Source organism: Linepithema humile, chromosome 8 (assembly GCF_040581485.1).
Source record: "Linepithema humile isolate Giens D197 chromosome 8, Lhum_UNIL_v1.0, whole genome shotgun sequence".
In the NCBI taxonomy this organism is placed as follows: domain Eukaryota; kingdom Metazoa; phylum Arthropoda; class Insecta; order Hymenoptera; family Formicidae; genus Linepithema; species Linepithema humile.
Genome location: NC_090135.1, coordinates 5920745 through 5948468, shown reverse-complemented (window position 1 = coordinate 5948468; position 27724 = coordinate 5920745). Strand labels below are relative to the sequence as shown.

Here is a 27724-nt window from a genome sequence, read left to right as displayed (position 1 = left end):
TAATTTGTTGCTTATTATCTAAACTTTATAATTAACTAATAACGTTAAGAAACTAAACGTTAGGCGCGTATTTGAAGATTGTGAAAGACTTGAAATGCGAGAAATCGATGAAACAGGTTGCCATTGTGTTCTGTGTGTACGAAAAGAATACGCCTGATCACGCGCAGGTTATTACTACTGCGCGGCGCGCCGCTACATTTCGTCTGACATGCACAGCGTTTTTACTACTAACTCCGCGCAATGCGATTCCAGCCGCAAACGTGGCTTTTTCCTCGTTTATTGGAAGTTCTCTCGCACAACGTTTATTTTGCCGAATACAATTTAAACGCACAATTTTTTTTCGCAATTGCTTTATGGATTTTGTGATATACATCTTTGGAAACAAATAGTGAAATTTGACAAGTTAAAAGATTTTTATTTTTTATTTTGCCGCTTTTTATTTTATATTTTCTACAATTGGCTTGGAATTTTTAGCTCAGTTTCTCTCGGCCTCAAAATTTCAAACCTTTGAGAGATTTATTTTATACTATTTTAAGAGGTTTAATTATTTAATACAAATTATTTATATTAGTCGGAGTTAATGTTATTGGAGTAAATTGAAGTAAAATTGAAAAACTATATTTATTCCGCTAAGATAGCATCAATTAAACTTGTAATTTCTATTTCACGCAACTTGGCAATATAAATTTTTGTGACAAAAGGCGCTAGGAATACAAATAAAAAATGTCGTACATATTTCTGGACAGCAATATTTCGTATTTCAAGAGTTCTGTGAAAAAATCCTAAGTTGAATTATTTTCAACAATTAAGATATTATTTCAGTTTTTGTGAATGCGTTTTGTAAAAAATTGGCACCTCAGAATTTGAATAATCTGATTTTTCAGTTGCCGGACGCATTTATAATTCCAATAGATGGAATTCTTCCGGGTGTATTCAACTTCAATAAAACAACTTCAATGGAAGAATTAAGTTTGTTAAAGATGAGGTGCTGCCAGCTTTACAGACGTGACAAAGACAAACAGGCGGACGCGGTATAACATATCGATTTTAGAAATGAGCTAGGGCCGCGCGCGCCATCGGTTACCAGTAGTATCGACAGCTATATTACAAGCAGTCGACCCATTGGGTATTCCGGGATATTGAATGCGCTGGATGTACGTCGGCGTTGTTGTACGACACCGTTATGAATACCTTCCCTCAATTAGCACTGATGATAATAAGCCAATAAACCGATGCTTTCGCGACCGTTCACAACTTGTCCGCATGCCGCTTCCATTATTCCATTACTTCCGTGTGAGCTTTTCGCTCCGCAAAGCCGCGGCCGACTGCTGTTTGCGTAACACATATTAGCGAACATTAAAGTAAGGCCGCATTCGCTATTCTAGTGAATCGTTCGCGCTACAAATGCTAAAGCATATGCCAAAAGTAATCGCGGTTTTAGAGAATTTTATTCTTTTTTTAATTTTGGGCAAAATTTTAACAGAATTTAAGTCAATGATGAAAACAATTATTCAGGATTTGTATTTCTTTATTATAAAATAATATAATTTTGTTCGACATTACTTGAATTAAATTAATTCGATCAAGGCTATCGGCCAATATTTGTTGTTATTCCATTCAGTCAGTTTTTGAGGCCATCAGCCGATTCGCGTCATTTGTTTCTCGCTTGTTATTCCAAGCCAATACTGATATTGTTAGTCGAAAAATATTAATATTTGTGCGATCAGAAAAATATGAATTAACGCTCAAATTTAAAATAAATATAGCGTTGATATTATTCACAGGCGACCCACGAAGACTCTCCTTAATTTTCAAATAAAAAGCAATAGAAATTGAAACTTGACAATTAACAAAGTGTTATATAGCGATCTCTATCACTTGTACAGATTTTAACGAGAACCAGTTCACTTAAACAATATTCGAAAAATGTGCCACGAATGATTGAGGAAAAATTGACTCCAAATTTTTTGGAGAATTCTAAAAGAATATTCAGTTACACAATTGTGTCTTAAATTATCTCGTTAACCGTTTAAATTTCGATACAATCGATACAGCGCAAGGTTCTGCCAAGGAAGGGAACGCGATAACGACTCGAAAACACGCTTTTCTTGTGAACGCGTTATCGCTTATCTCTCTCTCTCTCTCGCTTTTCCTGAACTCCCAGCGTTACAAAGAAGGGTACTGAGCATCGTATTTTATACGCGACGAGATATAATTAACCCCGCGACGCTCTATGAGATCGTTATTAATAGCTTCCTTACTTCCTGTACAGGGCTTCTTCAGAAGGAGTATACAGAAGCAGATAGAGTACAGGTGCTTGAGGGACGGCAAGTGTCTCGTCATCAGATTAAATCGGAACCGTTGTCAGTACTGCAGATTCAAGAAGTGCCTAGCCGTCGGCATGTCCAGAGACTGTAAGTATCGCGTTCGCACGAGTGTTTAACCGTATTTACAGCATCGTCCGATTCGTTGGGAAATTTTCAAATTAACATTGAGAAAATGTTGAACAATGTTATTAAATATTAATAATTCCTTGCATAAATTTGTAAAAATTGAACTAATATTATGTATCTTTAAAGATATATTTAATCTTTTTTTTTTATTTAATTTCATTATTTTACACGAGGAGAAATGTATTTATTAATCAAACAATGGAATATATTTATTAATTAAACGATAGAATTTATTAATGAAATAATTCCAGAGATTTATGAAATTAATCAGTTATTTCGAGAATTTTAAATAATTATTAAGAACATATTATTTTAGAAATTATTTATATTTTTCTTTATATGTTTTATCTATTCTCGTTCTTCCTTTTTTTATTACAAGTTAAAAATTTTTATAGAACGTTATAAATATTCGATTGACGAGCAATAATACATTTATGTACGTTAAAAGGAATTCTTTGGAACGAGTAAACGGTTGAAAAACACCTAAGCGAAACTCTACATAATAATTCATATTTATGTTCGAGTACGATCTATCGACGAAACGACTTTGACTTTCTCGCGCGTATATCAAAACGAGCTTGTGAACTCTCGGCGCCATTAGAAATTCAAACAAGATCTTACAAATCGTGCTTCTGACCGTCAGTGATGTAAAATCTACTTGCCGCTCACTTCGAGAGAGCGAAGTAAACCAAAGGGCAGACGTGTACATAATTAAACGTTAGAGTTTCAAGATGTGATACTGATTTACGTACGATATTTGCGAGCGCTGCTTCTTCATCGCCTCGCATGTGTCGCGAACAAAATTAAAATAAACTCATGATAGACTCACCAAATTCTAGACCGAAACGCAATGAGATAATTTTTACCGAAATTTGTAAAACTTTATTTTTAGAAATATTTTAAATTAAAACACCTTAATTGCGTCGCTTAAATCAATGATACGTGAAATTAAAATTTATTTAAAATTAAAGAATAACGTGAATGTTTATTGTTCCTCTTAGGGTTATAAGTTTATAAACTCTTGCCATACATTTTGTCCTTACATCTACGTATCAGCCTTATTCTACACTTATTCTAGACTTATTCTATCCTTATCTTAACTTAAACCTATCCGCCTTTGGAGGAGGAGGGTGAGCATTTAAGGCTCATATCTTACACACACACACCCTCGCTATTGGGACTTCTGTTTCCATTGCTTTTCCATACATCTCTTTTATCTTATTAATTCGCCCCTTCTCTCATTCTCTCTCTCTCCCTCCCTCCCTCCTCCTTTCTCTCATGCATCTCTTTCTCATTCACCCACTTTCTCTTCCTCCCCCATACCTCTCTCCCCTTCTTTCTTCCCTTTTCTCTCTCTTTATCTCTCTCATCCATCGTTCCCCTTCTCCCTCCTCACCTAGTACCCAGCCTATCGCCTTCTGCCAACTTCCCCCTCCCTCCTTCCACTTTCTACACTTCTCCCATACGTGTTCCCATGTTTCCCTCTCTTCTCCACATAGTCTGCACTTCTTTTTCTCCTCCTCCTTCCAGTACCTTCCCTCCCTTACTTTATTTCCCAACCTAAATCTTGCCACTCTTTTCCATCTGCTTTTCCCTATCTTTTTTTTAAGTATCCTGGTATCCTTTCCCCTTTTACTTCCTTATACTATCTGCTAAACCTCGATTTGTTTATCCTTCCCCATCTTTCCTTTCTCTGTCACACTCCTTGTGCTTCCTCTCTAATTCACCATACCACGCCTCTCCCTTTTCTTTCTTCCTTTCCACCTCCTCAATTGTTATCTCCCTCTCTTCGAAGAACTTCTTTCTTTCTTCCTCCCATTTTGACCTCACTCTTCCTCACTGTTCCTCTGTATTAAGTACCCTAAATATTTGATTTCTTTCACCTCCTCAATTGCCTTCCCTTTCCCTCTCCATACCTTTTTTTTCCATTTCCCTCCCCTCTTCCTAAACCTCATGATTTTTGTTTTTTCGGTGTTCAGTTCCAATTTCTTTCTCTCTAGGTATCTCCAATCTTTCCATCATGCCTCTCATCTCCTCCTCTTCTTCTGCCATCAGTACCATGTCGTCCGCGTACGCCAATGAGTATACCCTGCGCCCTCTTAGTTTTACTACCCCCTATTTCACCTTTCCCATTTTCTCCTCTAAATCAACTAGCATTATGTTGAAAATTAATGGGCTCAATGGGCATCCCTGCCTCACTTCTCTCGCCGTCCAAAAGTTCTCTCCCATCTCCCCTCCTATTCTTACTTTGCTTTTTATCTCTCTCAACACCTCTTCTAACCTCTTCACCAGCCCTTTACCCCTCTCTCTCTCATTGCCCCCACCAATACTCTCCTATCCACAGAGTCGAACGTTGCCTTTAAGTCTATAAATAATGCCGTCATTTTCCCTTTTTTTTTACCCAACTGTCTGTTCACCAAATAATTCAGTACATAAATGTTGTCCAATATCCCCATCCCTTTCCTGAAACCTGTCTGATTTTGCGGCACTATCCCCCTTTCTTCCACTTCCCTCCTCAGCTTCTCTGCCAACGTTATCGCATATATTTTATAGCATGATGACATTAATGTCACCCCTCTATAATCTTTCACTTTTTCTCCATCTCCCTTTTTCACAATTGGCACCACTACTTCCTCCTTCCAGCTCTCCGGCCATCCCTCCCTTCTCCACACCCTGTTACACCAACTCCAGATCTACTCCTCCACTTCCTCCCCTTAATATTTCCAAGTTTCTCCTGGTATCTCATCTGCCCCATCGCCTTCCCATTTCTTAACCTCTTTATTGCCTCCTTTATTTTTTTCCTGCTGATCTTTTTCTCCTCCCCTCCCTCTTCTCTTTTTTTTTCTCCCCCCTTTACTACTTTCCTTTCAGCCCTCCCCCCCCCCTCAATAGCCTCATAAAGTACTCCTTCCATTCCTCCATTCCTATCCCATCATTTATCCTTACTCTTCTTTTCTTCTCTCTATTTATTATTTCCTATACTTTATTCTTTCTTTTTACTTCCCTTGCTTTTTTTTCCCACTTTTCATTTTCCTCCTTCCTTTTTCTTTCACATGTTTCTTTCACATGTTTCGTTATATTCTTTTTTTTTCTCTTTGTACTCCTTCCCTTCTCCTCCTTTTTTTCTCCATTCTCTTAGTTCTCTTTTTACCTCTTTCTTCTTCTTCTCACATTCTCTGTTCCACCATCCTCTCTTTCTCCCCTTCTCTTTCTCGAAGTCCCGCTCTACTTCCTTTATCTACTATCCTTTCTTTTTCATCTTCCTCTCCATCCCTTCTCATTTTACTCTTATTTCTTTCTCTCTTAATTTTATCCCTTCCATCTTTTGTTTGAACTCGTTACACCCTTCCTCATTCCATACTCCTCTTCATGTTCTTTCCTCTCCCCTACTCCCGCTTCTCTTTCTTTTTTATCTTTGTCTTTTCCCCTTTACCCATATCTCCATTGGCTGGTGGTCTGAGTCTATATTGTCCCCTATCTTTAACCTTTTTATCTTTCCCTCGTATCCTCATCTGCTATTACGTAATCTATCACAGTATTCCCTTTTCCCCCTGTAAACGTGTACTTCTCCTTTGTGCATCCGTTCAGTATTCCCCACCCTCTTTTCTTTAGGAACTCCCACCATCACTCTCCCCTCTCTATTCATCTTCCCATCCTTCGATTTTCTTCTTCTTCCCTTCCCCTTCTCTATTACATCTTCTCCCCTACCCACTGTTCCATGCTCTGTAACATCTGCTTTATATTCCTATTAACGTATAATCCCACCACTCTCTATTTCTGTTTTCCCTTTCTTACCCTTTTAACTATCAACCCTTCTCTTTTCGTTTCTATTTTTCTCCCTTTTTCTATCATCTCTTTTTTTTATCCCCATTATCATTTCATCGTTCTTCTTTTTTTATTTTTCTTCTCCGCTACTTGCACTCTCCATTCGTATCCTCTTGGTAATTTTTCTTTCGCACTCCTTAATTTTTTGTTATTCATCCATGTTTCTATTAGCACCATTACATCCCAATTCTTTAGACTTTCCCAAAATTCTTTATCTTTATTTCCCACTCCTGCCACATTCCAGAAACCCATTTTCCATTCCTTCTCTTTCACTTCCTCCCGCTTTACCTTTTTATCCTTTTCCTTCTTTTCTATCCTGTGCCCCCCTCTTTCTCCATCCCCCCTTTTCCCTCCGTCCTCCTACTTTTACGTTACCTTTTCCATTTTTTAACACCTTCTTCTTCTCATCCCACTTCCACCGCTGTCCATTTATTCTTATTTTTCCATATCCTACCCATACATTTTTCCTCTTCCTTTCCTCTTCCCGGGCCATCTCCAATTTCCATCTCATTCTCCTTTCCTTCCATGTCCAGTCCTCTACTATCCTTTCCTTTCCACCCTTAAGCATCTTTTTCTTCTCCCATATCTCCTTTTTTTTTCCTCATTCTTTTTTCTTATCCCCACTATCTCTCTTCCTTTCTTTCTGTTCTCTGCTATCCTTCATGTCTTCTATTTTTTTATCTTTACCTCCGCTCCTATGTTCTTCATTAATCCCTCTACCGCTTCTTTCTTTTTCCCTTCCGTCACCTCTATTCTTTTTATTATCAGATTCCTTTTCCTCTCCTCCCTCTCTTTCCTTTTCATTTTCCCTTCTATCTCTTTCACTTTTATTTCCATTTTTCCTCCTCTCTTTCCTTTTTTTCTTTTCCTTTCCCTCTTTTCCTCTCTGTCTCTCTTTATCTCCTTTATTCTTCTTTCCAATCCCTTTATATACCTTTTCATTTCCTCTCTCTCCTCCTTTCATCCCTCCTCCCTATCTCTAATCTCCTTCATTTTCTTCCTTATATCTTTTATTCCCTCCTTTATTTTCTCTTTCATCTGTCTCATTTCCTCTTTCCAATTCTCCAACCCCATCCTTATTACCTCCTTCATCACCCCCTTCATCGCCCCTTTCCATTTTTTCATCTCCTTCTCTCTCTTCTCCATCCCCCTTTGCTCCCCTTCTTTCTTTTCCTCCTTTTTTTCCGGTGATCTCGTTGTTTTCTTACTTTTGATAAAGATCTCTTTTTCCTCCTCTTCCCTTTTTTCCCATGCCTGCCTCTCTTCTTCTTTCACATCTTCTCTATACACCCATGATTTCCACATCTTACTCTCCCCCTTCTCGCTTCTCATATTCCTTCTGCCATTTCCAATTTCCTCTCCATCTCGCTTTGTTGCCACCAGTCCCCAACTCCTAATACCTTCTATGTTCTATATGATCTTTGCTCTCTACCTAATCCCGTTTGTGCCCGTCTCTATGTCTTATATTCTATGCCTATCTATTCATCGTCTTTTCCCCTTCCCTCTGTTCCACCCTGCATTCCCTTCACTCACACATACTCACTTTCACCCCTCTTTCTGCTCTGCTCTCGTTTCTTAACTCCGAATTTGCTCTATTCCACGTGTCACATTCTATCGCACCAGAAACAGAAGTTCTAAAGAATAACGTTTTGTTGATATCTCTGAAGCGAAATTTGCCAAGAAATTCCTTTTCCTGAGTTTGAAAACAATTAGCGTTTCGACATTTCCGCGAAGAAAGAAGTGTTTTAACAAGGAAAATTGTTGCATACGTTAAATGTGCTAATTATAGGGGATATGTTATATGTAAACTCCGGCAAATAAAGCCTGCTTATGGCTTCCGTTTCTCATTAAATTATAAAGTTGAAAGCGAAGAATCATGTGAGTTTTTTTCTTACGTCGGAATAAAGTTGTTATTTCCTGAACAACAACTTGTATTCGATTGTGTGAATTGAAAAAGTATATTGAAAACTACCTCTTTTATTATTCTGCATTTAACAATAAATGTAGCATTTTCAATTTGTTCCACTTTTCTAAGGATATTTTATAATTCATAATTACTTAAAAATTATTCAGCAAAAAAGGCCACAAGAATCAGGTTATAGAAGTGTAAAAAACTCCAATCAATACAAAGTTTAAAATTATTTTTATTTCATTTGTTAATAAAATAAATTCCGTTATTTTTTTTTTAACGAACATAAACATTTCAAATAATAAGTATTTTTCAATAAATGATATTATTGTTTTTAAGCGTGCTTTTATGCAGCGAAAAAATCGTGATACAGGCGGAACTTGATTATTCCGACAAACAAATTTAATTTAATTTACGTGGTAATTAAATTGCGTTTTTGTCCGACGGAGAAAAAAGTACACAAATTTATTTAAAAAATCCGAAAAAGTACTTATTACGCAAAACCAGTATAAAAATTATTTTTGATAAGTGATATCGTTGTATCCGCTAAACTTATTTATTACAAAAAAAAAAATTATTAAACACAATAACAGTTTCCGAACTGAACAATCATCATTGCGTATTTTTTTTGCAGCCGTGAGATACGGCAGGGTGCCGAAACGTTCGAGGGAACGCGGCCCCGAGGATACGATGGCGACGACTATGACGACGACCACAACGACAACGACGATGGCGGCCATGGAAATGCAGCAACTGACTACACCCGATACCGGCAACAACAACGCCAACAACAAGAACAACAATAACAACAACAACAACAATAACAACAACAATAATAACAGCCAGAACGCGATTTCGCGAGTGCCAACGGCGGCGGTGGTCGAGGCCGATCAGTCGGACGCTGACGTGAAGCCGCTGGCCGTGTACGATGTGATACACCAAGTGTCGCAGGCGCATCACGCTCATTGCGGCTTCACGGAAGAGTCTACCAGAGGTCTCACACGGAAACCTATGATAATACCGGTAAGTCATTAAAAAAGGAAACGTAGAATTAATCCGTCACGACCTAGAATGTCTGGATTAGTGGTTTGCTAGCGGTAGTTAAATTTTACAAGCGTTTTAATAGAAATCTACTTACTTTTTCTTTTTTTTTTTTTGCTTTCTTTTTTCCTAGCGAACAAGAGAGACTTTTCGTATTGCATGTGAAGGAGTAATCAAATATTTCCATTATGCGTTTCCGTTGTTCTCGGTGCAGAATGGAATTCTGACCCTCTTCGGACGGACGCCGATTTATAGAGGACACTTACTTTTTTAAACTACTCGCTCGATTTTTGTGAAACTCGATCCGTCGAGGTATTTGTTCACACTTTATTTAAATCTAAAGTCAAAAATTTAAAATGGCGGATCCAATTTAGCGGATCGAGTTTAAAAAAAGATAATCGGAAACTCAGTTTGAGGGAGTTCTTTAAAGTTGCTGAATTCGAACGGAACTTCGGAATCTTGAGATTAACATTGTTGCTCGATAAAAAATTTTGAAATTTCGAGGTGACACTTGAGTTCAGCGATTCCAAAACCCCGTAAAACCGAGTTTCGAGATAATCGGAACTTTTTAAAAATCTGGTGCGCCATATTAGATGCGCTTGTGAATTTTGGGATTCTAAAACCGCGATCAAATTCAGCGTCCCTGAAAATCTTCAGAAAAAACAAGATCTCACTTTTGTTGGAAAGCTTCCGTCCCGAAAGGGTTAATTACTCATTACACATTAGCACGAAGACTTTCCGCTGGATGTGGCAGCAAACTCGCAGGTCTGTTTGTAATCTTGCTGATTAGGCGAGTAATTCTTCGCAGCCCGCCAGCCCGGAGGACCCGGAAGCGGCGTCGTCGACCGCGGAGACGGTCGAGTCGCAGAGGATCTGGCTGTGGCAGCAATTCGCCACGCGAGTGACGCCGTCGGTGCAGAGGGTGGTGGAGTTTGCGAAGCGGATGCCGGGATTCTGCGAGCTCTCGCAGGACGACCAGCTGATCCTGATCAAGGTCGGCTTCTTCGAGGTGTGGCTCTGCCATATCTCCAAGATGACCAACGACAATTCGATGACCTTCGAGGATGGCACCTACTTCACTCGACAGCAGTTGGAACTGATGTACGAGGTGAGATTTAGAACCCGTTCTCTCTCCGTCAGAGAAGGAACGTAAGCTCTTCTTATCGAGGAAATCAATACAGATCCGATGAAAGCTAAGAGCATTCAAAAGCATTCTCTCTGACGATGTTTTTATTCCTTGTCACTGCGCGACCGTTATAATTCTTTTCTTTGTGTGACTTTCGCGATCGACAGCCCGATTTCGTATCCGCGCTGATGCAAGTCACGTCGTCGCTGAACGCCCATCAACTGACGGACACCGAGCTGGGCCTGTTCTCGGCGGCGGTGCTGCTGAGCGAGCGACCGGGTCTGAACGACGTCAAGGCCGTGCAGAGGCTGCAGGATCGCGTGCTGGAGGCGCTGAGGGTGCAAACGGCGCGGCCCGCCGCCGAAGGGGCCGGCGGTTCCGCCACCACGATGGCCAGCGTCTCGCAGAGGATACCCGAGCTGAGAGCGCTCGGCGCCAGACACGCCAGCATGCTCGACTGGTTCCGCCGGAACTGGACGAAGCTCAAGTTACCGCCGCTGTTCGCCGAAATATTCGACATTCCCAAATGCGAGGAGGATCTGCAATGAAGAGAGGTGATTCTTTGATAAATGAATTAGCATAACGGGTCGTATGAGTAAAAAGGGGAAGATAAATCTTTCGCTCGTGCTTATCGAAGCGGACGTACAAGACGCGTTAGCTCACACGCGTTTGACATTGAAGCATTTGCTTCTAGAAGCGGGATAAGCGTAAAAGAAGCAAAAGACAGCGAGCAATAAGAAATACGAATTCCCTGCACGCCTGTATAGCTGAGTTATCGATAACTATTCTGACGGCAGTGACGCAAGCAAATGCTTCGAAAGAATATTCATGTGAGATACAAGATACATACATGTGTAATGCTTCATGCTTTTACTTTTAAACAAGCGCTTTTGCTTTCCGCTAAGAGCATTTGCTTCGCTTTTATTCATACAACCCGATATATTCTGTCTTCTTGTTTTTCTCGTGCTCTTTTCATACACTTTCGCCGAACAAAAGAGTCGCATAATTTTTTCCTAACGCAGTGGCGATACCAAAGTTAACGTTTACGTGAAATCGGTGCGTATTTTTATAACAAGCACCTTTGTGAAGTTGGCCCTCCATTTTTTAGAAATGATTAGAGTTCTGGATGCCTCTCGAGGAGTTCTAGAGTTCTCAGTCCATTTTAGAAAGAGTTCTGCCATTTAAAGTAAAGAAAGCACCAATTGAAAAATTGGAGGACTAACTTCACGATGCCCTCCATTATGTAAAAAATCCAAATTTTTTTATAGTTCTGAATAAATTTTAAATAGTTATATAGATTTTTAGATAAGTTTCAAAAATAGTTCTGCTCGAAATACCACGAAATTAAATTTGAAATTCTCGATTTGGAAGACGAAAAATAGCGAGAACTCATTCAATTTTGGTTTTAGCGTTTTGAGCCTTCAGAATAATCGCTAGAACTTGTAAAGGGCAATACAGAACTCTCAACAGAACTACCGAGAAAAATTTTTACCCTTGTGGGACTTAAAAATTTTTTGGACCCGTAATTTCAACCATCGAGAACTTTTTTATTTCGCCTTAGAGCGCTTCGGAGGGTAGAAAATTTTCTCGGTAACCGGCAGTTCTGTTGAGAGTTCTGGACGCCCCCCGAAGAGTTCTAGCGATAATCATTAACACTCGAAGCGCTCAAAACGCTAAAACCAAAATTGAACGAGTTCTCGCTATTTTTCGTCTTCCAAGTCGAGAATTTCAAATTTAATTTTCGTAGGATTTCGAGTAAAACTATTTTTGAAACTTATCTAGAACTACAAAACTATTTGAAATCTACTCAGAACTATAAAAAAATTTGGATTTTTTACATAATAAGGGGCGTCGTGAAGTTAGCACAATTTTTCAAATGGTGTTTTCTTTACGTTAAATGGCAGAACTCTTTCTAAAATGGACTGAGAACTCTAGAACTCCTCGGGGGACATCCAGAACTCTAATCATTTTTTTCAATTTAAAAACATGGAAGGCCAACTTCACAGAAGTAATTACAAGTTTTTTTTTTTTTATATAGTTTTTAGAATATTGAGTCGCTGAGTACAATGAATGTCGTTTGTTCAGCAGTCTTCGTAAGGTACAGCGAGGTTTCTCGAGACCAATGGTGCCGCGGTGCCGGGAAGGAGTCGCCCAGCGCACACTGCGGCCGCTCCGAATATCTAGAATCGTTCGTTTTAACACGTACATGGCGAAATACAGCTGACATGATCGCGAGAGATCAGGAACGAACGGTGAAAACAAGGAACGAAGCACATGTCTCTGAAGATTGTCTCCCGTAACGGACACCGGATAATTAAACAGAAAAACGAAGGCGCGATCGTCGATAGTGGACATTGGCGATTATTCCCGTTAACTTGTCACGGAGATATCTCGATCGTTCAGAGAACAACGCAACGGGAAGTGAAGCATCTTCGGCGAAAAATACGACGAGGAAACTCGCCGCATTAGAAGATTAAGATCGCGCGCCTGGACGGCGAAGCAGCCGATGGCGATCGTCGCCGGCGTGCTTCGCCGGCAGCGGTCTTTTTAGAAAGCTCCCGCTAATTTATCCCAAGATATCTCAGTCGCTCGAGTAATAATAGCAAGTAACGTTAAGAGAGAAAGGGATCGCTTTTCGAAGACTCGTGCAAGCAATAGAACGAAACTTGGACGAGAGTGCAAAGCTCCGTGCAAGCTCCGCGCAAGATCGGAGGAAGGTTTGCGGCTGCAATTTGCTCAAAATCCAAAGGAAAACGGCTTTGTACCATTCGCCCAGCAATACCACGAGCATACATACGTCACGCGCGTTTCCAAGCGAGCGTGTACACTTACAAATACTCAATTGAGGGTGGGATCTCTTGCGCCGCTTTTTAATGCCGCGTCGAGCAAACGGGGTGGCTGTTTTGTTGGCGCGCGCGCCACAACGTGCGCCGCACAAAAGCGTAATCGAGTCATGGACGTCCGTTCGTGCTCAAGATTTTATCGGTCTTTTTTCTTTTTCTTCAGATATCTCGTAAGATTTAAGGATAGGCATCCGTGCGGTATCTCGTCCGAGCGACTTCTCATTAGAATCGGCCAGATGATAGAAGCGTCAGAAACACCAACTATACTCAACGGACATATCAGATATTAAGATTACCAAGTGTTTTCTTCCCCGCATCAAGCGTTTCCGAATATATTCACCTCGCGCGCGAGAATCGGGAGACCGGCGTTAATCGTGAGTTCAGATTTCGATGTGAAGAGTGCAATATATCTTGCAACGGCTGTCAATTTTTTCAATATTACGCATTTTTCGTTTTTGTTATGCATTTTACGCTTGAATTCTAAATTCCAGTGATATTTTTACGGATTTTAAATATTATATAGGCATCAAAGGTTTCATATAAATTTGAATATTTATGATAGACAAAAAAGTGTGCAAGCTGCATGTTAAATTGTACAACGTTAATTGATGATCATTCGTTAAAGATAAATAAGCGAAGGATTACGATTTAACAGGATAGCTGCAAAAGAGGGAAAAAATATCGTGCAATAAGAATTTCTTAATCCTTTACTTGATGTTTTATTGCTCTAATCAAAGCAATATGTCTTTAATCTGTTTAAAATCAACTAGATATTGTTAGAAGTCAATTTCTATATTATTTAATTTAGAAGCAATTTTTAAACCTTTTTAATTACAGATTAAATTCAATCACAATTCATCGGAAAATGTTCTCAATTTTATTCAACGTGCCAAATAAAGGATTAAAGTGTCCTCTGACAACGAGTTGTATGAATTTTCAGATTTGGCTCGCTAGATTCTCGGATCGCTTGTTGGTTAATAAAGCCACACTGTTCTGCGCGCCTGAACATCGAAAGTTGAACTTGTCGAAAATAGCGCTGGTTTCGATTTCGTCGCGACGTCGAGATGAATGACGAGTGGCTGTACAGCGGCGTGTAGAAACGTGACGAAACGAGCGCGCGATGAACGCGAGGGGCTCGCGGCTCGCGCGACACACGCGCGAGCGCACATACGCGTACGCATACAGCAGCTACACGGGCTTATGTGTGTAAATTCGAGTCGCACGGTGATGCGAAGAGACATATACAAATTTCACGCTCGAGAAGAAATCTTTATAGGACGTATCTCCTTTATATAGGTGCATCCGCTACGAATCTCAGTCTATGCAATCTCTATTTTTATTACTCGACAAGTAGAATAGCGAATTATATCTCGACATAGATATATACATATAATTATATATCGTCGCACCGCGCTTCGGAAAACTGTTCCAGGCGGTCCGGATCAAAGTTCCTCAATCAATCACGCGGAAAATTTTGCGCATTTGCTCGTCGCGACGGAGAAAGAACCACGATGAAATCCCAAATCGCGCTCCAAGAGACGCTAGCGAAACGGACGCGACGAGCCGATACTTGTGCACGTATATACAAAAATTAACGAACGAAACATTCTCACACACACACATACACGTATATGTATACACGTACAAATTAACGTCCAGAAGTCTCTACCTGAATCGCGACTCCGTGCGGAATGATTCCGAAGCGAGTGCGACCAGCTCTTCAAATTTTAAACACTAATAACTCTCTGACAATGACTAGTGTATAATGCATAACGATATATAATCGTATGTGAGAGTATGCGCCTCTGTGTGTGTGTGCGTGTGTGTGTGCGTGTGTGCATGCGTGCGTGCGTGCGTGTGTGTACGGTGTGTCTGCAATATGTGCGCGCGAGTGCATCGAAATACTCATCCGTGGAACATGGTATAAGAGGAAAAAAAAAGAAGTTTATTAATATAGATATCACTGTTTTATCTACATAAAAAAAAACCGGGCGTACTTAAAGTAACGACGTGACTCGGTTTATTATCGCTATTACTCAAACAAATCGAAGATGCTGTTCTTGCGATAGAAAGGAAGGAAGAAAAGATTTTTCCAGTCTTTATCACACACACACTCTCTTTTTCTCGCTCTTTCTCTCTCTTTCTAAGCGCTCACATCAAGTTGTGAATAAACATATCATACTTAATTAATATATTGGACAAAGAGGAAATATCATCGTTTAATATAATATAAATATATATACAAATATATATATATATATATAGGAGAAATATATATATGTATATTGCATACGAACATTATTGAAACTATATTGCAAAAAGGAGTAGCTGTTAATTAACGCGTTAATGAGCGGATCGCAGGATAGGACATATCGGCGATTACAACGCAACGATTACGATCACGTGATAGTGTTCTCTCTCGCTTTTTTAATTCTAATCCTCGTAATCGATCATGTGGAAGGTCTCTCGTGATCCAAATGTAAATCGAGCGTGACTTGGTGCTTATTGATCGTTACATTATTGTTTTCGCTTTCTATTCGATCGTCGCGAAACGAGATGCGAGATGAGAGAAGTGTCGATTCAAATTTCGAAGTGAGATAGCACGAATCGGACGTTGACACTGACGTCCTCCAGCGTGTTGAAATTGGAAGAAGAAGGTGTGAAAGATCAATCTCAGCGCAGCGGCGTAATTTTCCAATGTTTGGGAGTGAAAAGTAGGAAGGAAGTAGTAGAGACACGCTTGCGACATTGTGCGTCATGTTACATTGGATTTTCAATGTATACATACTGAGAAAGAATAATGGCTGCGCATTTTTGTTCAAACTGTGCAAATTATAGTTGAGATTGCAATACTGCTATCGTCATTGTAATTATAATTTCAATTTATAAAACCATGTCGCATATTATACTCCGAAATTTTTCTATAATACAAAACTATACATATTTAAAACTCATTATAACTTGCAGTGAAATTTCCATGTTGGTTACATGGTTGGCAGTACTGTGTATACAATTATTGCTAAATCACAGTAGCAGCTCTCATTGTGATTACTTCACTATGCAATTATTGTAATATCTTAAACGGCTCCACTCGAACACTCTCTGAACGTTGGATTTTTTTTCACGCCACTGTGCTGACGGAAATATTGAAGATAAGAAATTAAATATTGTAGAGACATTGACACCTTCTTCCCGCGATCGACATTTTTCTCCCAGTTACGTCACAGTCGTATTTTTCAAAATTTCTAGTCTCACGACAATTATTCGCCGAGATAGCAATCGTGAATTGAAGAGGTGTTCTCGCAAGCGTTGCTGGAATATATAATAAACGGCCAAATACATCATAGTAATAATATAGTAATATTGTATTATTATGATAAAAAAAGTAACTCTCTATCTCTCTCTATCTCTTAGCAACGGCGCCGGTCAATCGTCTTTCGTTATCCTTGCGCCACGCCGATAGTGTTCCTCCGTGTTCTTGCCGGTTGTTCGCGCGCGAATCGATGCTCCACCTTTTTCGGCACGCGTCAATCCTCTCGCTCTGATTTCGCCGTCGGCGACTCTTCATTCTTCGACTTTTAAGCGACTTCGTAGCGACGATTGGCCGGTATGATAATAGAAAAAAGAAAAAAAACATGATAAGAATGAAACGATAATCGAGTTAATGTGCTTCGAAGCAGGAGGAGAAGGAGCCGGCAAGGGCAAGGCTTTTGGGACTCAAAATCGAAATGTTTAACAATTCTACAATAGAATAGCGTGTGAATCTGCAGGATTGCGTGCGCACGTTTAGCTCTTGTCGGTTCTTCTCTTGACGTCCTGATTTCATATCGAAGAGTCTTTTCATTTTCTTTAATCTCTATTCTTCTCGAACTGCGAGACACTATGTCCCTCTTCCTTCATTCCATTTCCCAAAACAATCCCTTTTCTTTCACGTGTTCCGAAACGTAAGATATTTGTTCTCTTCTTTTTTTTGTCCCACTCCTTCCTTCAATCAAGCCTTTATCCCAATTTGTCTTTTTCCCTCCGCCTTCTTTATAGGTTTCGAGACTCGAAATTTCGGTCATGGTGCTATAATATCTGTACATAGAAAGATCACTGGCATAATCGATACGTTATGATTAATAATATTATTGCGGTTAAAGTCCGATTATTATTGCTGATCCTCTCACTGCTATTATCATCATCACCGATATGTTTATTATCGTTATTGCTAATTATTATAATTATTATTATTGATACAGATATTATTATTATTATTATTGCATTGATTGTACTTATTATTGATTATAATCTATGATTATTATCTATTATAATCTATCTCTCGACACTACCGTCAGCGGCGCTATTTAAGTCAGGCGAATGCGAAGAAAGGCAAACGCTAGGAAGATAAGAAGGTCCGGACGGTTTTCGAAATACTTGTACGTATTCCGCCCGCAGTTGCTATAAGATTACGTAACGATAATTCTTCTGTTTGATATCGATTCCCGATTATACATGCGCTGTCGCACGCATTATGCATGCCCGTTCTCTTCGACACATTGAAGATAACCAAACGTACATACACAAGTATACAGGATGGCCAGAAATTCGCAGCGGTGGAATTTTTTTGACCGACGTGGAATCAATTAATCCTCTAACTTGATTCATCGAAGAAAATGCAATCAAACTCCGTGTTGTTTTCGAATCTTAAATATTCGACGAACACTTCTAGAGATTTTGTGTGAACTGAACCGACTTGAAATTAGCAGGAAAGTAAGAGTAAAACTTACGCAGAAAAATTCTATATACTTTTAAATTAAACGAAGAGCACCAGGCGTTTCGATACTTGTGTCGAGGAAAAATCAATTTTGAACTAATCAAAGAATTTCATCGTTTTAAGTTTTGGCACGAATTTATGTCTATCATGTATACGTCTAAAGACGCTTGACAAGAGAAGTATAAGCAGTGTTCGAAAATAAAACCGTTAACAAACCGCAAAAGAATTTCACTCAATATTCGTACGTATGAGATCAACGTTATCGGCAAAGCTTTCAATTCGTATCGCAAAAATTAATAAGAAAAAATCGATTGCATTTGACAGAAACACACAAATTGTTGCTGAACTTTTAACTCACACTCTTTTATCAAGCGCGCCTTAGATGTAAACGGTGGTCAACATATAAATAGTGAACGCTACTTGTCTTTTTTAATAAAAATTTTCGAAATATGATTTAAAGAGGGATGCATATCGACATATAATTGCTACATTATTAAAGCACTTGATCGAATAAAGTATTATATAAGTAAATTTCATCTCTAAACACAAAAGAATGATGAGTTGTAATGAATATTTGTTCCTATTTACGTGTTTATCACGTATGTGCGCGCGCATACACACACACACACACACACACACGTACACACACACGCACGCACGCATAGAGTGTCATCGCACATTTTCTCGCGATTATAAATTCAGTGAGCATTTAAATGAATTTAAATGATCCAGCAAAAGTAAAATCGTTCTGTTTCAATGCAATCTGGCTAAATTCAGCCTTAAAACTTTATTGAAGTAAAATTCACTTAAAATTATATCTACAAGGAATAAATTATCATCCGTTCGGATATTTTTCAAAATCAACCAGTGAAAGATACGAAATTTTATGAGTTTGTGATTTTACACTTTTTACTCTTCTTAATTGTAATTTAATTGTTTATTTTGCCTAGATATTGAAAGATTTCTCAAGATAAATAGAAATGTTTCGCAATTGGGGGAAAGTGTGTATGTGTGACGCTTGGAATACCATGTACACATATACATAATTAACGAAGACGACGACGATGGCCACAACAAGGATAACGGCGGAAGAAGTCGGCGTGCCAAGGAAGGCGGGAATTATTCTTAAAAAAATATGTGTATACATATATATGTAACGTGTATGTATATATATATATATATATACATATTTTTATATTACTTATATATGTATAAAATATAATATAAATCAAGATAAAACGCGATATTAAGGGTAAATAACTACAACAAAAAATGACTGCTCTATACTGCTAAAGTACAAATGTTTTTATTTAGTTGTTTTATAAGACGATATTGATTCGTTAAAGTTCGCGGATCCGCGTTTATTCCTCACATTTGGCGTTAAATGCGGCCGTTGGGGCTGACTTTTTTGTCTAATGAGAATCGCGTATAGAATGTTATGTGAGACTGAGAATTTAAATAACCGCATTCGGAGTGCGAAATACGAGGTGTAAATGCGGACCTAGATTTATAGCGCGTCAGAATGGACATAAATACATATACACAGCTTGACGCGCGTATCTGTATGTATATCTGTATTTATTTGTTAATCTCTAAAACGTGTGGCGCGCCAAGAGCCATGCGTGTATATTTCATACAGGGTGTCGCAGAAATCGCGCACTTCCCACCGACTGCAATATCTCTGATCAGTTTGGAGTCAATCGTTTCTTGATCCAAATTTTCCGACACTATAATTTTCCACACTTTCCGACATTCAGCTTCATAATTAACTAAATTAAGACTTAAGTAATGTCTATTTGAAATAATAATTAACTAGAATTACTAGATTTTCTTGTCTATTTGATCGTTTAATCAAACATTTCGATTTTTCTTTGACGAGGTTGATTGACACTTCGACATTCGACATGTATGGAGGAAATAAAAAAACTCGGCTCCAAATTTAGGCAAATCGTAATCGGAAGGAAGCCCCAGTTTTGGGATACCCTAAAAGCACGCATTCATACGCACACATACACGCATATCACATGACATATTCTTCTACTACTATATCCAAACGCATGATATACATCCTCTCTATTTCGTCTGTTTCACGAAGCATGAGGTAATAATGTTCGATTTTTGGTATCGTCGACAATCACGATCGCGGTAGCGTCACACAGCGACATTCCAGCAAAGGAACAGATTTTTTTATTTAGAGTTTACATTATAAGGTACGGGGTAATTCAAATTTACGTCGCTCGGTCGCAAATATATAATTTATCGAAGTAAATTGTGATGATTCAATAAATAACAATAATTAAAGAGCTCGTAACAAAAGCAAGCCTTGAGTCAAACATTGAGGAAATTGAGAATAATAGCGTATTCTGGTGATCACAGGCGGAATCTACAGTGTGGTTGCACCAATTCTCGTGAAAACAACTTATGTCTTGATTTATATTGTCAGCAAGTTACTGAAGAATTAAGGATGACAGAATGTTTTTTCTTCTCCTGAAAAAATGATAATATTGACTTGATTTTGTTATGAACTTTTCAATTTTTTAAGTATATATAATACGTATTTATTTTCGTATTTGATGTTTTATACGATCTGAGAATCATCATAGTAAATTTTAGACAATTGTAGACTAGAAAAGCGACTTGCTTAATGAGAAAAATTTTAAGGTTTGCAAAACTGTATAAACACAAACGATATGTACGTTTAAAAATATTCAGAATAGAAAGAAGAACATATCTAAAAAAATTTCTTGATTACAAATTATATGAAAAAATATAATGTTTTTCAAGTTCGATGGCATATGTTTGAATCACCCTGTATAATTGTCATTCACTGACGAAATTGCAACATATATAATCAGGTTTCGCAATTTCCGTTAGAGAAATCTATAAACGACCAATTCACGTTTTAATTAATATTCCATCATAGCAATGTTTCAGAAATGATACGCTTGCGGCGTATAATTTATTATTGGGCATATTATTAAAAAATGCGGACTCTCTCTCTTTCTATATTAGGAAATCTAGAGTGAGTAGGAACGATTAGATTTAAATTCGTTGATTTATATTATATTTGTAAATTAAGAGTTTATCGATTTATTGTTTTTCTTTCCCTTTCGTTAGAATCGCTTGAATTATATTAATTTTTAATTTTATTATAATAAAATTTATACTGTACGAGTTCATCGGTGTTCCGCAAGTACTAAATGATTGATGCAAAATCGTTGATCGATCGTTCTTATCATCATCCGCTTTTTTCCACGATTTATTTTTAAATCATCCTTGATTGAAACTGAGAGATATATCGAATTCTTTTATTAGAGTCATTCGATTATTTACAGATATGCGAAATAACTTGTGCCAATTACAAGACTAATCACTAATGTATTAATTCATGAAGAACGGGAGGGAAGCGACAACGATCCACGAAATTGAAGAGCTTAACCGCCGAAAATGTCTCAAAAGTATATTTATAAATAACGAGGACTTACGTGTGCGCTGAAATTGCACGCGATTTTTTTTTTTTTTTTTTTTTTTTTTTTTAGAAATAGTATATAATTATTTGAAGTATGCGTTTGAGGCGATTTTGGAAGCAGGCTCTTCGGTTACAATACACTAGCGGCGGTTCTACTTAAGCGATCGCACATATCGAAGTACATATATACCTTTTAAAAGCTGTATCGATGTTTAATCGTCCATGGGATCCAAGATCCCTATGGAGATGTATAATGCAATTTTTGCCTCCGAGAGGCTAGTGTAGCACGGCAATAAAAAAAGCGATCGTATGCCTTCTTCAAGCGTATCTTTCTTTTTTCTTTTTTTTTTTATTGTTAAGTATTTCGAAAAACCGCAACTCTCTCTCTCTCTCTCTCTCTCTCTCTCTCTCTCTCTCTCTCTCCCCCCTCTCTCTTTCTCTCTGTAATACAAAAGATGTAAAAATGATAGAGAAATTGATACATTTTTTAATATAAGCTATAAGGGGAAAAATGGAGAAAACACTGAGAATATTGCATGTAACGAAGATTACGTTAACTGTTAAGATTACGTTTAAATGTTATTATCGCATCAGATTTGTCCTAGTCCATAAAAAGAAAAAAATTTATGATATATAAACTCGAGCAGATGTATGAAAAAAAAAAAGGCAAATTATTTATTGTTATGGTCGATCCTCGCGGATCGACGTGCCGCAAAGCGTTTTGTTGCGAAAATCGAAGCGTACGTACCTTGGGACGTGTTATATCTTTTCGACGTGTATCATGCGTAAAACTGTGATTTACAGGAAAGCTTCAGTCTATATCGAATTTGAAGAGGAGTTCGATAGAGAGAACGTAGTCTGTAAAAAAGAAAAAAAAAAAAAAAAGAAAGGGCCATCATTAAGACCCATGCCGATTATTTCCATTCGACGGCATACGGATTTCTCATATTATCACGTATGCCTGTTAATGAATGTTACGCTGTCTCGCTACAATATTTACGCATCGAAGCCGTTAACGATTAGCTGTTAAAAAAATTTATGATTCGAATTTTTCGAAATCAATATTTGGATGTGTCTATGTAAGATATAGGCATACAATTGCATCTCTAACTCTCTTCTTCGCGAAGATTAGAAAAAGAATCGGAAGACCCTGATAAACTCTAGAGAATATAAAATAATATATACAAACACACACATACACCATACAAAATAGATACACATATCGCGCTTCTTTTACATTTGACGGCATACACACACACATACATACATACACTCACACACACATACATACACATACATTTCATTGTTATGAGTTACGACGAAATCTAGGTAAGAATTACGAATCTATATATCTCTCTCTCGTTCTCTTTACCGTTAAGTTTATCATTATCACATATATATATTTGAATAATATATTGTATTATAATAATCTTTTTGCACACACCCTGTTCTCCACCAATTTACCCATCTCTCTCTCTCTCTTTCTCTCTCTCTCTCTCTCTCTCTCTTCCTTTCTCACATTATCATTCGAAATATGTATCATCCCTCTCGAGAAAAAAGGTGTACTTTTTCATATAAAAGGCATTGCCAAAAAATAAATATGGGGTTGGAAGATTTAAACTGGAAGATTTACTTGCTCGTCTTACGCCTCCATCCGCAGCACATCCAAACATTCTCCGTTTAATTTGTTTTTAATCCAATAATCGCCTATATATTTTTTAACAATCTCTTTTACGCCAAGTAAAAGTGAGAAATAAATCGAGACAAACTATTCGAGATATCTTTGGTTTAATATCCTTTAAATGTTTATACAGGAGAGAGAGCCCAGTGACTTTTACATTATTGCACTATTGATATGAATTTCTAGAATTGACTCCATTCCAAAGAGATCATGTCACAGGAGTTCTGTACACACATAAATATTTATGTGTGTACGAGATATCGCACGTTGCATTAAAAAATTATATTATTACTTTATATTAGCTAGAAATCCGTTTTGGCGCTTACTTTCTTTAATTAAATATCTAAATTTCAAACTTATGACACTTCAGAGAGAGTTTCCAGTTCTTTTAAATATGGTAATAAATCGCCGAGTGCATCTATGTAATAATTGGGAACAAGATCTCGTTCTTCTTGTTGCCCCGATTGCTTCCACTTCTCGACGTCCGATAAAGCAGTTACTCCTGTCAGGACTAACAAAGTCAGGAAACCGCAACGAGTTCCAAAGATTATATCGGTATTGCATCGATCTCCGATCATTAAAGTGCGTTGTGGATTGATGTTAGAGCGTTCCTTCAACATTTTAGCCATGTATTCCTCTGGTTTACCCATAATTATCGCCTTTCTCTCTGAGCAGCTTTCTATGCATCTGACTAGACTTCCTGTACCTATAATAAAAAGTTACAGGATTCAAAAAAAATAAGTTGTAAATGGAGTTACATCTCACATGCTTACCAGGTATAATGACATCGTTTGAAACTGGAAATCTTTCATCTGTATTGGTACCAATAAAATGTACACTAGCGTCACTTAAATATGTAGCTGCCTTTACCATTTTAGGATAGCTAAAGTGCTCATCAAAACCAACTATAACTGCAGCTACTTCAGGATCTTTTTCAAAAACAGAATATAAAGTGTTCTGACTAATTGTGTCTGGTCCTATTCCGCAATACGAAATACCAGCCTGTTCCAATTCCTTGGCAATTGCTATATAAAGATAGATATCAGAGTGAAATAGCTGTATAGAACATATTTCATACTGCAGTCGATTTATAGACAGGTCTTACCTTCAGAACCAATAACATAGGCCTTCTTGCGAAAACCTAGACTTTGAAGATAACAAGCTGACAGGTTGGATGTACATAAAATATCATCCTTGTTCGCTTGAAATTTGAGAGTTTTGCATTTTTCCACTAAATCATCTCGAGTCTTCGTACTGTTGTTGGTCACATAGAAAATTCGTTTGCCGAGTTTGCGAAATAGATTCATAACGCTCGATGAATTCGGCAGAGGTGTCATGTTCATCCATAATACTCCTAAAGGGAACTTTTACAAAAATATCAACATGCAAGTACATTCGCATACGATTTCCACTCACCATCACAATCGGTTAACACAGTGTCGAATGAACGTAAAAAGTGTAAAACGTCCTGACGAGCGAGAGACTTTATATTTATCGCCGACATTCTTATCTTATTATATGAAAACAATGACAACTAATATATAATCAATATAATCACAAATACAGTGAGGACACAAATCAGCTGAGAACTTTTTTTCAATCTTGTGACATAACCTGTCATAATCTGAAGGCAGAGAAAAATCTGAGAGGGGCCACGCTGCCGTTTTTCGTAAGACGTTTTTTTTAGGCCGTACACTAGCGGCGCGTACATCCATTTTACAGCCTGCCTGGAACTACATGGCCACATCCATTTTCCGGGATGGTAAAAGAGCCCTGGTTGGTTCATGTCCGTGAATCAGCGTCGAAATTACTAATATGATATACCATATTTTCCACATTAAAGATATTCTTTGGCGTAATTAATAAATTTTACTAATAAAATATTATTACTTTTTGAATTATAAAAGATACTTTTGATTATAAATGAAAAATCGTATTGTTCAGCTCTCTTTAACTAAAGTCTTTTGCATTATTCATACAATTTTTGAACTGTAAAGAGCCCTGGTTGGTTCATGTCCGTGTTACATCCATTTTCCAGGATGGTAAAAGAGTCATAGTTGGTTCATTAATAAATTTCACTAATAAAATATTACTACTTTTAGAATTATAAAAGATACTTTTGATTATAAATGAAAAATCGTATTGTTCAGCTCTCTTTAACTAAAGTCTTTTGCATTATTCATACAATTTTTAAACTGTAAAGAGCCCTGGTTGGTTCATGTCCGTGTTACATCCATTTTCCGGGATGGTAAAAGAGTCATGGTTGGTTCATGTCCGTGTTACATCCACAATTTATTGAACAGAAATACGTCTCTTTATATAAATTATATTTATATGCGAGACGTATTTCTGTTCAATAAATTGTGGATGTAACACGGACATGAACCAACCATGACTCTTTTACCATCCCGGAAAATGGATGTAACACGGACATGAACCAACCAGGGCTCTTTACAGTTTAAAAGTTTTATGAATAATGCAAAAGATTTTAGTTAAAAAGAGCTAAACAATACAATTTTTTATTTATAATCAAAAGTATCTTTTATAATTCTAAAAGTAATAATATTTTATTAGTAAAATTTATAAACATTTAAACGTCTAAACGTTCAAACTTTTTCATAATTTACGCAAGAAACATCTTCCGTTTTTTAAAAGAGAATCTTGCTGTTTGCCCACCCGAAGTCTTATCATTATCTTTGTCATCAATAAACTACAAACTAACAGCCAAAGCAGAAGTTCCAAAATTTATTGACAGCAAAGAATAAAAAAAAAAAAAAAAGTAATAAAATATTTAAAAACTCTACCTATCCGAAAACTCTAATAGAAAATCCTACCTAAGAGAAATTCTACCTAACAGAAAAGCCTACCTAATAAAAAATTCTATACCGAGGAGTTCGTAAAAAACCTTAAATCAATAAGGTTTAATAAGATTGAACGAGTTTTTCGCGGAATCGTTTGAAAGTTTCTCGCGGAACCGTTTGGGAATTTTTCAGGATGCTAGCGTAGAGCTCAGCTCAGTTACCGCTATTTGCACCGAAAATCCGAGAGCGATTGTCTCGATGTTTCTCGCAGAACGCTAGCGCAGAGCTCGGCTCAGTTTCCACTAGTTGCGTCCGAAATTTGTATTGATAGTCGACCATTCTTCAATGTTCGATCATATCAATGTTTCGAGATTCGTGCTCGACCATCATCGATGGGACCACGAATTTCGAAAGTCCATGCTCAACCATGGGATCAACACTAGAACTACCGATGATTAACATATACCAATTTCTATTTCTTTTTTCTTTCTGTTATAAAAAGTGATAAAGAGAAAAAGTACATTAATCAATTTAATCATTTAACACAATGCAACAAGTCACAGAAAAAAATCTCAGCAAATACATTATAAATTTAAATAATTATTCTAAAAGGAATAAACTGATCATTTTGACCGCTTTGGTAGTTCTAGTGTTAAGCCATAAGCCTTGTGTCCACGATGCTAGAACTCAATCCGAGATCTCGGTCCGAGTCCTCGAACAATAATATTTATACTTGGCTGAATATAGTTAGCGTTGTAATCGAGTTACGATTCTTTACGATGATTTTCTGATCTATGTTATATTGCCAAGTTGGTTTATAGATATCATCAAGTGATGCACTGCTTGATTTCGAATGTTTTATTTTATTTAGATGGTCCAGATATTGTGATCTTAAATTATTAATTTTTTTTTTGCAATTTTAGTTGTTAGTGGTTGTCCTGTTAATTCTTTGTACTGATTACAGATTATCTGTAAAGCTTGATCTCGTTTCATACGATTATGATAATCAACACTTTTTGTAACATATAAACAAGAATGTTGTTGATATAACATTAATAAAATTTTAACATTATCCTTATTATCCATTTTTTATTATAAAAGAAGTTTTTTCTGAAAATCAATTTTATATATTATTATACTTTTCTTGAAAAATAATATGTATATATAGGTTATAATATATTTTTAATGTCTAATTTAATCTGCATTAAAACTAATAATAACTACTTATGTAAATCTTATTAATTATTAATTTTATTAATTTATTTTATTTAAGAATTATATTTCTCTTATTTTTTCAATTCTATAATTACTTACTAAAATATTATTTATATTGTTCACAGTATCTCGTATCACTATAAGTATCTTATATTTTGTCTTGACAGATAGTAAAAGAAACTAGTAAAATCTAATAACTCGCAATAACTCGTACCGAAAAATGGGACGCAACGCATTTTTTCGTTTGAGCTTTTTATTCGAGTTTGCATCCAAATTCAGTGTGTACATGATCCGAGTTCTAGTAACTTTCCCTCAGTCCGAGATCTCGGACCGAGTTCTAGTATCGTGGACACAAGGCTATAGGACCACGGATGCATTTAAAAAAAAAATTTTATCGCTAACATATGTTAGCGATAAAATTTCGCTACTGTAACTAGTTTTACAGATTATTCGATATGCAACAAATCTGTTTTGTTAAAAAAATCGACAAATTTTGAAATGAGAAAACAAGTTAAAATTTGCTGTTATAACAAAATAATTTATTTTTAATCAATTCATTTTACTATTGCAAAGAAATTGTCGCCATTAATACAAATTTATAGATA

At 37.2% G+C, this 27724-nt stretch overlaps 2 protein-coding genes across 7 annotated transcripts in view; one reads left to right on the top strand and one right to left on the bottom strand.

Moving 5' to 3' along the window:
* LOC105678615 (Ecdysone-induced protein 78C) overlaps positions 1 to 23042 on the top strand; it is a 77229-nt gene extending 54187 nt beyond the window's left edge. For 2 of the 5 annotated variants that reach the window (XM_067360454.1, XM_012378107.2), the window contains 5 exons: positions 2273 to 2414; positions 8822 to 9210; positions 10037 to 10336; positions 10522 to 10908; positions 12443 to 23042. In XM_067360454.1, the coding sequence (XP_067216555.1) occupies positions 2273 to 2414; positions 8822 to 9210; positions 10037 to 10336; positions 10522 to 10902 (1212 nt within the window). In that variant the 3' untranslated portion in view covers positions 10903 to 10908; positions 12443 to 23042. Of the gene's footprint in view, positions 1 to 2272; positions 2415 to 8821; positions 9211 to 10018; positions 10337 to 10521; positions 10909 to 12439 lie in introns of all 5 variants that reach the window. The other 3 variants (XM_067360453.1, XM_067360451.1, XM_067360452.1) reach the window with 2 other exon arrangements.
* Positions 23043 to 23193: 151 nt separating this feature from the next.
* Positions 23194 to 24793, bottom strand: LOC105678621 (glycerol-3-phosphate phosphatase). 2 transcript variants are annotated; one of them, XM_012378113.2, is made up of 4 exons: positions 24520 to 24793; positions 24209 to 24467; positions 23877 to 24128; positions 23194 to 23809 (listed from the first exon to the last, which is right to left on the bottom strand). In XM_012378113.2, exons 1-4 carry the CDS (start codon positions 24520 to 24522, stop codon positions 23460 to 23462), a joined length of 864 nt encoding a protein of 287 aa, XP_012233536.1. In that variant the 5' UTR covers positions 24523 to 24793; the 3' UTR covers positions 23194 to 23459. The 2 variants fall into 2 exon arrangements, with proteins under 2 accessions (XP_012233536.1, XP_012233535.1); XM_012378112.2 differs by having other exon boundaries at positions 24209 to 24457.
* Between the last annotated feature and the right edge of the window lie 2931 nt (positions 24794 to 27724).